This window comes from Thamnophis elegans, chromosome Z (genome assembly GCF_009769535.1).
Source record: "Thamnophis elegans isolate rThaEle1 chromosome Z, rThaEle1.pri, whole genome shotgun sequence".
NCBI classification, from domain to species: Eukaryota; Metazoa; Chordata; class Lepidosauria; order Squamata; family Colubridae; genus Thamnophis; species Thamnophis elegans.
In genome coordinates this window covers 96171028-96185748 of record NC_045558.1, presented here as the reverse complement: position 1 = coordinate 96185748, position 14721 = coordinate 96171028, and the positions used below count along the sequence as shown (strand labels likewise).

At 37.5% G+C, this 14721-nt stretch overlaps 1 protein-coding gene across 1 annotated transcript; it reads right to left on the bottom strand.

Annotated features, from left to right (window-relative positions):
• Positions 1-6688: 6688 nt before the first annotated feature.
• On the bottom strand, positions 6689-14490 carry LOC116521232 (myelomonocytic growth factor-like). The gene is made up of 5 exons (XM_032235922.1): positions 14475-14490; positions 13312-13472; positions 10175-10282; positions 8106-8252; positions 6689-6847 (listed from the first exon to the last, which is right to left on the bottom strand). Exons 1-5 carry the CDS (start codon positions 14488-14490, stop codon positions 6689-6691), a joined length of 591 nt encoding a protein of 196 aa, XP_032091813.1.
• Between the last annotated feature and the right edge of the window lie 231 nt (positions 14491-14721).

The following is a 14721-nucleotide window of genomic DNA, read 5'->3' as shown; positions in this document are numbered from 1 at the left end:
TCGTGAAGAATTCCTGACCTGCTCTCGAGTTGCCATAGGCAGAGGGATAGAGAACCGAGCCTCGCAGCTGCATCAAAGAACTTTCATTTCAGTCAAAACAAAGCACGTTCCAGCCAGCAACATCAAAGTCATATCCACAGAGACCAACAGTGGCCAGAGGCAGTGACTTCTACAACCCGTGAAATTGCTTTATTGGGGAATGTGGCTGATGACACACCTTGGGGAGAGGGGGAGAGAGGGCCAGAGCCAAGGCGCAAATTAAGTGAGGTCAGAGTTGGCCTCACTTGGTCTGGGCTGATATGAAGCTCCTAATAAGCAACTGGATTTCTTTTGACGCTTGGCTTGAGTTTTATGATTTTATTAAGGCATCAGTTGCACATGGATGCTGGTGCTGCTGCCATGAGGAAGATGTCAGGGCTTGGATGGTCTGTCTGCGGGGGCCCTGAGGTAAGCCGGTATGTAGCACATTGGGCATCTCTTCTCCCCCACCTTGCATCAGTGGCATTGTCATACTTCATGGCCTCCTGCCCTGTCATGAGCAAACAGAAGTGGCCCGCAGCCATGTGGGCTCCTGCTGCACATGAGTGCTGGTGATGCCATCCCAGGCAGGTTTCAGGGCATGGATGGCCTGGCTGCGGGGGTAAGCCAATGTGGAGCATGTGAGGCACCCACTTCGTCTCGTGGCTGCAGCACTGGGAGCAACCAGACAGAATGGGTGGCTGGCTGGATGGCTGCATAGGCTCTTAAGTAGGGCTTATTTTGGCTGGTAGGACTTAGGTGCACATGGAAAACATGCCAGGTCTTATTTTTGGGATAGATTTTATTTTCGGGAAAACAGTCTTATCAGCATGACAAGGAGCTGAATAAAGGGTATGGGGCAGAATTTGTGCAGGATTTCTTCCTCATGGTTATATGATTCATGTTGCCTAATGCGGTTATGTTATGTCAAATTTGATAAAGAATGTCTTTCTAAGGCTGGCCCAAATCCAGGACTTGAGGTAGGCCTTTTAAAAAATAAACCTAGTATAAACCCTAACTGTAACCTTTGGTTGCTCTTAACTGAATGTTTATTGAGCATGAATTGATATGAAGATTATATTTTGTTTATGAAAGGACTATTTAAATTATTAAGAATCATAAAAAGTGAAAGGCAGCAGGGATTATGCCATTTTTTTCTCTATTCCTTCCTTTGATTCATTAGACTTGTTTATAGTTGGAAGAAGGGACATGGTGTCTCGGTAGCTAAGACACTGAGATTGTCAATCAGAAGATCGGCAGTTCAGCATTTTGAATCGTTAGTGCCACGTTACAGAATGAGCTCCTGTTACTTATCCCAGCTTCTACTCAATCTAGCAGTTTGAAAGCATGTAAAAAATGCAAGTAGAAAAAATAGGAACCCCCTTTGGTGGAAGGTAACAGCATTCTGTGCACCTTCAGTCATGCCGGCCACATGATCATGGAGACATTTTCGGACAGGGCTGGCTCTTCGGCTTTGAAACAGAGATGAACACCGTTCCCTAGAGTCAGGAATAACTAGCATATATGTGCAAGGGGAACCTTTACCTTTTTATACTGTTGGAGGAACATTATTTGATCTGTTTCCAAGCCAATTGTGAAGAAACACACTGGGCAACATGCTTGAGATGGAGGATGCTTTTCATTCAGCAGCATAACAGAGAGCACTGCTCTTGTAGGTGGTCACAGATTGAATGGCAGAGTCAGCAATATTTATACAAAAACTTGTTCTTTGTTTATGAACTTGGTTACAGAGGTGTTGCTGCTGGGAAGAAATGCATTTTTTCACCCTGCAGGGCAGTGATGAAATTCAATTTTTTTTACTTCCGATTCTGTGGGCGTGGCTTGGTGGGCATGGCAGGGGAAGGATACTGTAAAATCTCCATTCCCACCCCACTCTGGGGCTCCGAACTACTCAAAATTTCCTCTCCCAGTTCTCCAGAACCTGCTGAATTTCACCCCTGCTTCAGGGTATATTAATTCTTAATCTTTTTTGTATTGGAATGTTGGGTTTTTGGTGACATTGGGTATTGTCATTGTGTGGCTAAAAGATTTCCATGATTTGCGAAGACTTCTTTTAGTATGTTTAACTTAGTGGGAGTTTGTCGGTTTCTTAATGGGATACGTGCTTTGTTAATTTCAGCCAGTGGTGGGTTGCTCTTGGTTTGGCCCAGATCCTGGGCCATAGTGGCGGTGGCAGGAGGCTCTGCTCACCCACCTGGACACTTCTGTGCATGTGAACGTGTATGTGTGCACGAGCGAACCGGTAGTAAACAAAATTGAAACCCACCACTGATTTCAGCCTATGTTTTAATATAAGTAGAAATGCTTTTGATTGTCTGCCAGTTCTTAGTGGGTCAGGGGAAGCCTAATTCTTGAGAGTGGAGTTGGTTGGTTAAGAGAGGGGTGGGTAATACAGATGGCACCTGGATTTTTTTTTGCTCATTTTTGGATCCAGTTAAATCCTGAGCACCTTCAAATTGCCATGTGCGTATCTTTAAGAACACTCTTGCTCTTTGTATTTTGATAGTTAAGTGTGTGGAAGATTTTGAAGCAGATCCCATACCCACCATTTCCATTCATGCCCTACACATCAAGAGAAAAGACAAAAAGCTGTTAATATGATTTTTTGTTTGTTTTTTATTCCAAACTTTTATCTGCTGTTGACAAAGTTTTCAATCAGCATTTAATCTTTAATTTCCTCTTTCTGCTATGCCATTTTCTACTAAATTTCACATCTAAAATAATCTAGCCAGTTTTAGAATTACTTTGATAATCCTGATATACTGTATCTGGTTTGATTTTTCTGGTTTATAAAATAGTACATAATAACTTTCTCAAGCACTTCCCTCATAAAAAAATAAGAAAAGAATCAATAGTATCATAACTTTGACTTGCACTAGGCTCAGGAGCACATGGAAACTAGGAAACTCTGCCATAGAGAGTTAACCCTAGTAAACTCAAATGGACAAATTGGGTCATGTTTTCTCACGACAGTCCTGACAGGATACAGTGAATACAGTGTCCACTGGATTCCTTCTCCCCAACTTTTTCACCTCTGGCTTAGCTCCAAAATAACTCTGGCCACATGATTAATCATGTAAGAATATCACACACACACACACAAACACACACACACACAAACACACACACAAAATATACTCTCTCTCTCTCTCTCTCTCTCTTGTTTACGATTGGTAGACAGATCTTTTACATTTAGAATAGAATAGAATAACAGAGTTGGAAGGGACCTTGGAGTTCTTCTAGTCCAACCCCCTGCTTAGGCAGGAAACCATACACCACTTCAGACAAATGGCTATCCAGCGTCTTCTTAAAAACTTCCAGTGTGGGAGCATTCACAACTTCTGGAGGCAAGCTGTTCCACTGATTCATTGTTCTAACTTCCTTAGTTCTAAGTTGCTTCTCTCCTTGATAAGTTTCCACCCATTGTTTCTTGTCCTGCCCCCAGGTGCCTTGGAGAATAGTTTGACTCCCTCTTCTTTGTGGCATCCCCTGAGATATTGGAACACTGCTATCGTGTCTCCCGTAGTCCCTCCCCTAGTCCTTAGCAAAATTGAATCCAAGATTCAATTAACTGTACCTTTTAAATTATGTGACTGGAGAAAGTGTTGGGGTAGCAAGCTTATGGAAATTCTCAATTATCCAGGTCAAAGTTGTCTCAAAGGTGCTTTTTCAAAAGGCAACTGGACTGTTTTTTCCTTGAGGAAGCTTTATCTGTTCTGGCAGGATGATGGGGGCAATGAAAAAATTAGTGACAGGATGTGGGGGGTGTTGGAAAGATCATATTTTGTTTACTGGTCTATCATCTGGTCTTTAGCAGCTTCCATGAGAGCTCTTGAGCTCCAATATATCATTCATATATGATAAATTATAATCTCACAATCTACTTGGTTTGCAAATGATAGACACTTATTACATGGTTTTCAATAGTGATTTGAGGTTTGTTTTCATTGTATTGCAGTAAAACTTTATTTAAATTAGAATGGAGCATGGGCATGTATTTGTATTTTGAAGAATTTAACTTGCACTGAGAGTACCTCCATGCTTGGGTTTTGTACTACTCAAAGCCCAGGTGCAATTGCATTATTTATTCATTAGAAACTGACATCAGTAAAAACACTAGGCTATCCTGGCCTTATTCTGCCTCTTGGGTTTTATATACATCTAGTATCAGTAAAACTATAAATTATTAAAATTATGGTAAAAAGAGAGGTGGGGGAAGCATGGGGAAGGTGCTATTGATCCATCAACCACTTCCAGTGTGAACCAATTTCTCCTGGCAGAGCAAATCTTCTGGGCCTTATAGAAGATCAGGAGAGTGGGAACAGATCTCATGCAGAAGGGGGCAAGGTGTCAGGAGCCATTACATTAATCATATTTTTGAAAATTACAACTGTAGCTTTATATGGTCCTCATTCAATTTCATTTTTTAAAAAAAGCTTAGAAAAATAATAATAATGCACTAGAGTTTGCTATGATATAAAATTTATTTAAAACAGATAAAAATGTAACATTATACTTAGTGTCATGATCATACAAGTGGTTACAGCTTAGATTAACCATTTACAATTTATTTCTCATCTCTTCAAAGAACTGACAGATAGAAATACTGACATTTTACCTCAAATGGAATGTGATGGCTATACCACAATTAAATACAAATATAAAACAGCATTTAGAAAATAAAAGTTGTCAAAGGTGTTGATAAAATTGCTCCTTTGAACAAGATTCAAGATACTGACACTGTACAATATTCAAGCAATATCATTTCAAATTCATTCAGTTACAGTAGACACTAGCAGCTGGAGAAATTGAATGACAAGAATTATGTGTAAACGTAAATGTGTAAACACACACATAAATTTACTATAACATTCTCCCAAAATGAATAGCTATTTTGAACCCAATGGGATTCCATAGAAATCAGAATCGATTTTGGCAAAGGACTGCATTTAAACAAACATAGTATTCAAGTAGATAGGAACTGAGTGCAACTCTAGTGGCTTTTTTACCTTTGTGTTCAAATCATTTAAACGATAACTTAATTCAACTGTAACATAAATAAGATCCATAGATAATTATTAAATAATACCTCTACATAGAATTCCATAGCAAATGAACACACACTTTATACTTATGAATTTTTAAAGCTTGAAATGCTATCAACTTAACCACTTGACCTTGTTAGAATGAGTCGGTCTGTTTCTATCACTAGACTCTTAAAAGGGTGGTGATGATGCTTGTTGACATAACATAGGTGGCTTGGTGATATCAGAAACTGTCTGGTAAATAGTCTGACACAATGGCAGAGGTTTATTAGTTTGCTTAAATCAGGAATTTATTTTGGACCAGGATTACTGTACATAAAGCAAGGTTAAGCAGTCTGGGAGTTGTTCACCTTTTTACACCACAATTATTTTCTGCACAATAGTGTGGCTAATGATAGATGATGATGGAAGTTATGAACTGAACCTCTTCTAAAAAAGAAACCATGCCTGCCTGCAGTCTATTTAGCCTCGGTAAAAAAATGGCAAGGACACAGACTATACTGTAGGCCCCAAATACTAGTAAAGACAGGAATTGCAAACTTCTCTTATGTTTCATCCTGTAGTTTCAGCTAGCTACCACCAGCTAGTACTCTTATGTTTAAATATTAAACAGTAGTTTAATGTTGTATGTACCTCAACATATATGCCACATGTGGCTATAGCCCTGTGAACTGTGCACTCAAGAATGGCTGAAATCTAAACAACTGTTTTACGTTCATCTGACAGCATTGGTATAAATAATAAATAAATATCTAGTACTGAAGTCCAAATTCAAGATTCAACAATTCCGACACTATAAATATTAAATATGCTAATAAATTAAAATAATAACAAACTATTAAAAACCGATCACAGTGATATTTCCACAGGGAAAGAAGAGCCTGGGTGAACTGGGAACTTGCCATCATAAGAATACATTTCATTGCAAAATATTTGATATTTGAAAAAAAAATCATTTTTTCTTACAAGTTAATTATTATCAGTCTTAAACAACTGATGTTTTAACTGCAGTAACCTCTCAAATGGTAAAAGATCTGAAGGCAAATTTCCCCATTTCCACGTACTATACACATGTGAGATGCTCTTCTTTCAATACCGTACCAATAATCATTTGAAGTGAATGCTAATCTATAAAAATTTACAGTCTGTTTTAAAACAAATTACAACTTAACCCAGTGTTTCTCAACTTCAGAAATTCTTAAGACTTCAATTTTCCTCAAAGCCAGAGTTGCTGAGGTTGAGAAACAATGGCTTAAGAGAATGGAATGTTCACGATGTAAGACAATGGCTTGTTTTTCACAACATGCTGAATCTTTAGCAACCCAGCTCCGCTTTAATCTAATCTAACATGTTGCACAAACTCAGCTAATATTTTTATTTCTCTTAGAGCTAAATTTATCTGGATTACTTTATTGTCTCCTACTTTCAGTGTATTAAAATGATGTATAAAAATTTAAAATAAATTAAAAACAAAGACAGAGAAGCTGGAATTATACCCGTCAAAGCAGTCCTGTCAGGCAAAAGCAAGTCTTAGGACTTCCTTTTTTCCCCACATAACTATTTCAGCTTCCAAGTCTTTAGTGAGAATTCTCCATAGATTCCCTTTATGTACTACAGTGCCTCAGGGCCCGGAAAATCATATCCATAAATATCTGGAGTTTGCAGAGAACCAGGTAGCTTCCAATTTCTCTTTGAACTTCCACAAATTTAGGCTCGTTTTCTGCTGGTGGATAGACAACACTGGTCAGACTACTTTCTTCCATCTAAAACAAACATTAAAGAAATTGAGGAACCTCAGATTAATAATTCACATTTGCATATTAAGTCCAACAGTATCGAAATCAGCCTTGCATGTTACTCTTGGATCAATCCTATTGCAGCCAATGCTGTCACTTTCAAATCCCCAAGTGCTCTTCAATGACCTTATTTTAATAAATAAACTGTGTGTTTGTCATGGCAAGGGACAATGGGATGTAACCCAGCAGGGAAAAACATGGTCCCAGCCTTCTGAAAAGCAGAGAGAAAACTTTTTGTTCCACAAGGAGCAGTGGGTCAAGGGATTTGCTCATAAGTACATATCTGAGCGAGTGTAAGCAAGATAATGCACTCAGATATATTCACTTCCCCATGCATCCTACTCTCTGTCCCACCATAGTTGCAGCAACAATTTTATAAGGCAAGCTTGAAGGATTGCCTCAGTTCATGGAGTGCAGCAGTTTGTCTATGTTAGGATTATTGCATGAACAGGAAAAATGCTCATATCATATAAAATAAAGTTCAGTACAGTACAAAAGTGTGCAAAAACCAAGCCCCGGGATTATTCAAAGTGTGAAGAGCAAAAGCCTAAGTATTTACTACTTTGAAATTTATGCTTCCAAAATGACAAAGGCAAAGCTTCAGGATATACAACTGTACAATAAGTAATAGCAACAGAGGTTATTCCCAAAGATGAAGTGGGGGAATAATTAAAAGAATCTTCCTGCAAACACAGCACTTTGGGGTGTATTTGAGTGCTGAAGCAGTCTGCTTCTTAGATCCATATAAAGGACATGGCTTCTCTAAGAGGACTGAGTAGTATGCATCTTGCAAATACTAAAGCCATAGAGTACTTTGGATTTGATACTAAAAAAAGTGCTCTGGAATATGAAAATAACCCCTGTGTTCAATAGCAGGAAAATCCCAATGGCTTTCCCCTTTCACACCTATTGTGTGATCCCAGAAAAGGATACAGCCCTTGAGTGTTGCAACAGATGCTATATTCATGCCCATGTATCCTTTGGAAATGGAATCTAAAGTACTCTCCATATCTGCAGTTTTTAGAAACTTACCTTCGTAGTTCATCAACATTCCCCAAGAGAACATTGCTAATATCTAGGTAGGTGACCTGCTAAATTATAGCAGATTCATACATTCATACATATACTAAACATTTCTTATATTCCCCTTAGAACTGGGTGGTTTCCCCTCACTACCTGGCTTCGATCCTTTCCCGACTTAAATAATATTTATGCAACTCCTCACCTGTTGTTGAATGTTGCGGGACAAGTTGGAAATATCCAGTTGAATATTAAGTACTTGGTCAGCGTAAGTTGTTAAGATTTGGTGAATATATGACAGATAGCCGGAGTAGGTTTGGAGGCCTGCCTGTATCTGATTGAAGCAGCTTTCCTACATGATATAAATATTATAGGAAATTATTACCAAAAATTATTATGCATTCCTTTCTTACACAAATTTCAATAAAATATTTCTTTGATTTCAATGGTATTGTACAACTTCTGCATTGAGAGGCAAGTCAAGCTCTGTTCTCCAGAAAGTAGACAAGGTTATTGAAATTATGGAAAAAGTTATTTCCACAATAAAATGTATACATAATCTGAAAACAAACCCGATTCTGCTGTGCCACAATTAAAAGCTATATTAATTACAAGGTAAGGAAACAGTGACATTCTTCAGGATGAAATGTTAGAATTGGCTTAATATGGATAAATATGGACAATTTCTACTGTTTTTAAATTAAGCAATAAAGGATAAACTAAAGCATAAAGAGTGACTCCATTTCTCTACCATTTTAAGCAATGACCAGCCAGTATATACTAGGAATTAATAGATTAATAGTGGAAAAATTGACAAAGTTATAAAAAGTGGTAGCCAGAAAAATGTGATTTGAATAAACATACATTTTAATTAAACAATAAAATAGATGTAGATTATCTATGCACTACACTTGAATTTATAGCTCTTAAGAAATGTTTATTGGGAAAACAGACAGGGGAATTTTCTCTTAATGCTGTTATCAGTGATATTAACCTATTTTGTAATATTCTTCTCTGGAGATGTTGGCTAGCCCAAAATTATTATATTGGGTAGATATGTAAAATATGAACACTCTGAAACAGGTCTGCTTTAAAAAAATAAAAATAAATGTGCCCAGAGCACATTTTTAGAACCAGGACATGGGCATGGCAGAAGCAAATTAATATTAGAATAAGTATCATATTTCATTACTGTTTAGGGTTTGAGTGTTCACCTTTTAAGGAATAACCATTATTGCCAAAATGAATTTGACACCAGTAGAACTAATGGCCAAATTTAAAGTAGGCACCCATCAAGGAGTTGTGTACTTACACACTTTATAATAAAGTTGTCAAATATTACACTTAATGCATGTGTATTGTCAGTGGAAGCCCCATTAAAAAGGTTAAGATTAAGATTAGAAAAAAGATGGGCCAATGACAATGCAATTATTTCAGCTCCAGTGAAATCAAGCTAATGATTTACATGATTACTGATATTACATGGAACTACAGCAAAGGGTGCATATTATTGTTATGGAGAATGTATAAAAAATATGAGATAGAATCAGTAAGAGAGTTTATGCACAGACAAGGTAGGTGGACATTTGCAGGAGTGAGTCCCATTATTGGCTTAAAAATCAATATTGCTTTATTTCTGCTTTGTTTCCTTTATAATATATGATTATGGATAATATAGCCCCAGAGAGTATCTTTGTACATATGTAAATTGTTAATGTGCACCAGCACAGGTCCTGTCTTACCTCATTCTAATTTTAAAGACATTTATTTTCCTTCAGCCAAAAGAGGGGGAAAAAAAGAGATGGCAATATAATAAAGCAGTTTGCTTACAAGTATACCTCTGAAAACCAAATAGTTTCCAAAACCATTTTTAGGAAATTAAAAATAGTTAGTGGCTGGAATCAAATGCTCTGTCTTCTCAGACAAAACTATCAGCAGCTAGAAAGAGCCAGTCTGGGTAAAAAAAGGCTCCCCAAAAATTAGAAAGGTAACTAAAAAACATTCTTATCAGCTTACTTATAAGGAAGGACACTTAGCCAGTCATGTAGGCTGGGGAATTCTAGGAGCTGAAATCCATATATCTTAAATTTGCTGAGTCTAGGCAGCCATTTTACAAACAGCACATAGGCTGTTTGTGAGTACACTCACAAATGTTCTTAAAAATCCCAAATATTGCCATGATTTCTTACAAAATTATGTGCTGCTACCGTAGTACTTCTTTCATTGAGAGGGAAAATGCTTTTAAGTTACAATGAGATGGATGTTGCTACTTACCATGTCACAGGGATCCTGCTGGCAATGAGAGATATTAACTTGTTGAATGCCCAAAAGCTTCTCTATCGTTATCAGTTCTCTGTTGCTGCCAAAGCTGAATGCTTTACGCTGGAGGGGAAAAAAAGAAAATATTGTCTGAAAAGACATTTCTGGAATTCCCAAAAAAGAGCAAACATATGTGAGTGCTTTTATATCTTTGCTCCCTAAAAGCACTATTTTACAAAATCCTTCCCCTTCCCACAATCCTATTTTTACTATACTTCAAAACCCAACAAAGCTCAGAGAATCTGAATAACGTTTAATACTGACATGAACTTATTAAAATGCATATTAACTTACTTATATGAATATAAATATTTTAATAATCCTAAATCCTGTCCTCATTGTAAATTGTGCCAAATTGCACTCAATTTTAAGGGTTGAATCCAGGTTTCACTGTACTATACTTAAGGGGAGCTTCAATGAATCCAGTAGGATTTTTTGATAATTTCTTGACTATCTTCTGGTGTCTTCTTAAAATTGCTCACGTGTTATTGAAGCAATATTAAAGTTCTCACTACTGTTGTTTTGGTCTCTCAATGGCTGGATAACTCCAAAGGTGCTGTAAGCTATTAATGAAGAAATTACCTTAGTCACATCTAACTTTAAGTTTGAATAGTTTTCACTATTTAGCTCTGTGTGGCTGATATGCAAATAGCAAAATGGAAGAGGACTGAATAATGCTGCATTCTGACACAGCAAATACTTATCTTGAGACTCACTATTTAAAATTTCCCACCAAGTTTCTAAATCTTTAAGCAGAATGCTTTAAAGTACATGAGTAATGTCTATGGAAATCTCAGCAGCTAATGAGTACAGTTGGATATGACTTCCAGCAATTAAGAGATTTTGACTGTTCTTTTCATCTTCCTCATAATTAACAAATCTATTCATCATCTTCATAATTAACAAATTATGCTCTACTAAAAATAGGAAGTTGAATGCATATCAGCCACAGAGCTAAATAGTGAAAACCAATCAAACTTAAAGTTAGCTGTGACTAAGGTAATTTCTTCATTAATAGCTTACAGCACCTTTGGAGTTATCCAGCCATTGCTGGACCAAAACAACAGTAATGAGAACTTTAATATCACTTCAATAACATCTGAGTGATTTTATGAAGACACCAGAAGTCAGTGGAGAAATTGTCAAAAAATCCTATTGGATTCATTGAGACTCCCCTTAAGTACAGTGAAACCTCGATTCAACCCATTAAAACTGAGTATAACTTGGCACAATTTACAATGAGGATATTGTTCTTAAAATAAATACTAAATTTTACCTCTGAATTTAGAGTCTTGTTCACCATAAGCTACTCTTATATGAATCACTATCCACACAATCCAAACGAAAAAAACTATTTGAAAGAATTGCAAAGGAGCATCAAGCAGGTAATTCCACTCCGTTGGATTTTCTCCCTTTGTATTTAATAAATCTTAATTATAATATATTTATTTGTTTGACAGATTCAATCAAAATATTCCCTCCCAACACCCAAAGAAGAATGCATCAAGAATGCCAAACTTTGCTGGCTTGTTTGCAAAGAATTTTCTCCTTTGAGTTTTGACACTCTGAATTGGCACAATCTTACATGTATTCTGGAAGCACCAGACAGAAACATTTGTGTAATTTTAGTAGATAATTTTATGCTAGGAAATGCGTAAGATTAAGGCTTTTTGGAAGACTGAGCTGTAATTTATGGGAAGTACTAGCAAAGGAACCCATATCTGAATGATGTTCCAAGTAGTTTATGGGAAAATTTCAGCCAACTATGAATTTGGTTTTATGTATGTATAATGCTCTAATTACTTTAATCTATCATGTTTCTCAATTATGTCACTATGGTAGGAGCAGGTATATTGGCACAATGGGCATCAAGGTATTTCTAAGTAACACTCTTCATGCCAAGTTTTCCATACTCCTAAATTTAAACTCTATGATCTGCAGTAGTTTGCTGGCTTTAATTGCTGGTTTTCTTCATTACAGGTGCTAAAAGTTGAAATTCGACATGTGCAAGATTACTAGTTTCTCACTCACACAAGAGTTTGGATGGGTTTGGTAGGTTGTTGACCAAATTCAACAATTGCATTGGAGGCCCATGTGGTTTTATAACATGAAGAATCTTCTACTAACAGAGATGTCAACTGCAAACTCTCTACTGTAGCATGGTCATAGTTATAACCAGGTATCCTAACTGGTCTACTGATTAATATTTTAATTCCTTTGTTCAAGAATGCAAGAAGAACTTCTACAGAAGATATCAGTAGTAAAGCAGTACACTAGTACATCTAAGTGTAGACTGAAAGCACACCATCAAAATTAGTAATGGTTTAAAGCCACATTTGTGCTACCTTATCACATATAAGTTTTTTATATTACTCAGATTCTTCTCCAAATCCTTCCTTGTTATTTAAAGTTATGCATTGATTTAAGTAGTGATTTAAAGGGTCTTTTTAGCTTTGGGATTCTATGAAGTAACATTTCAGTGGAAGAAAATCAAAAGACTTCAAGTTTATTACTTCAATACATTTAATCTGGCAACTTTGTTCCCCTTCCACTATTCAACATTTTCCATTAGTCTGAGATTCTGCTGTATCATTTCAATATAATAGGGAGTTTATAAATTTTAGATTAATTTAAAAATAGGACTTCATCTAGCTACATTACACCTCAAATTCATAAATGTCTAGGCTTTCATAGTAAATAATCATACTGGCTTGGAAATCTAGTCCCAAATGCAAATCTCCAGGTTAAAAATATTGTTAAAACAATACTGGAAGAAAAAACTAAAACTACCAAGATTTATATCTACTTTATTTGCATCATTGCAGTAGAGAATTTACCCAATATGGCTGGCAAATATTTTCATCAACATATCTTAAGGAATCTATAGATTACTTGTTTCCCTCTCCCACTACAGATTCTTTACTTTTTGTTGGAAAGAAACTTGGTATACAGCAATTTAATACATATTGATTCAAAAGCCAATTCATAAATGCTGATAACATCGCCCCAACTTCTTTAAAATAACTTTGAGAAACTTGTTTGACAAACTATATGTATCTCTTTGTAGATCTCTTTACCCAGCGTATACTTACCACAAGCCTATTCAATGCAAGGAGATCAGCCTTTATCCGGATGGCAAACTCCTTATTTTTCGAAACAAACTGATGTAAACCAGGATCTCCAGAAAATTCTGCATGAGGTGCAGCTAAGCACATTAACCAAGAAAGTGCAATACTGACAAGAAGAAGACCACCTGGGAAAATAAAAGAATATACAATGGTCAGGAGAGACTGGTCGTTTAAAAAACAAACTGGACCACTTCTATGAACTGCACTAAAATATCTAGCTGATAACTAATATATAAAAGATTGAAACCATTAGATAGCTATAATATGATCAATTATCATTTATCAGCTCCAGCCCACAGTCTTCACTTACTATCTCATCTCTGCCGCTTTTCTGTTAAAACAAGGAAAAGTGGAGCTGGAGCTTCACAGCTCCAATCTGAAGGGACGCCGCTCAACTCCTCATAGCTCGAGCCAAGACGAAACTATGAGCGCAAGAGGGTGGAAGACGGATTCCGTCAGAATTAGTTTATCATTCTTCTAGCACGTGCAGCAAATTCAGTGGAACTCAGCCTAAAATACGAGCCTGCTGCTTTCATCTCCCCAACCTTTCCAAGTCGGGGGCGTCTCTATCACGTGGCAATCTTTGGCTTCGCTTGACGCGAGTCCCCACAAGAGCTACGGCGGGTTTTTCGAAACCCGGTTGCCCAGCTCGTTTGAAAAAGGTGAAAATGTCAGTAGGCTGGAAAACGAAGCCGCGTCTTCTCTGAACTTTTGGGAGAATTTCGAGGCAAATACCATAATTTCCTTCCTTCTTAAACGCACAAAGGCCAGTCCTGACCTCTGGAAATAAAACAATTTAACCGGTTAAGAGTTTTATTCTCCTACAATCAAACCCGGACCTGCAATCTGGCCACTTCAAAACTTGTTAAACATTCCTGAAGGCGGTGCTAAGGAATAGCGAGCGGTCGGGAAGATAAGCCGGGACTCGTCCTTCTTCCTTTCCTCAGCCGCAAAGGTGGGCAATAGTCCCAAAGGCGGCGGAAAAGCGCTCCGGAGAGCCCTCGCCCCTAGAGACGCCAAAAAGGCTACCTTCGCCTGAGCAAGGTGCCACCACGAGGAAACTTACCCTCTCGTCTCCAGCCCCGCCCGGCCGCGACGAGGAAGGACCTGCCCCGAATGCTACTTACTCCGTGCCGAACTCATCCTTCTCCGCCCTTTTCTTTGAAAACGACGCACTTGTGATGCGGGAGGTCACTGGCGAGCTGGTGCCTGGGTTGCTGTGAATCAAACTGTTCTCCATTGGGGGTATTTATAGAGAGAATATTCAGGAACTTCCTCCGGACGGTGAAAAAGAGGGAGGGCACTGGAGGCTAATTGAGAGGAGTGGTGTTAGGCTATGACTCTTACGTGGTTTTTTTTGTTTATGCACTAATT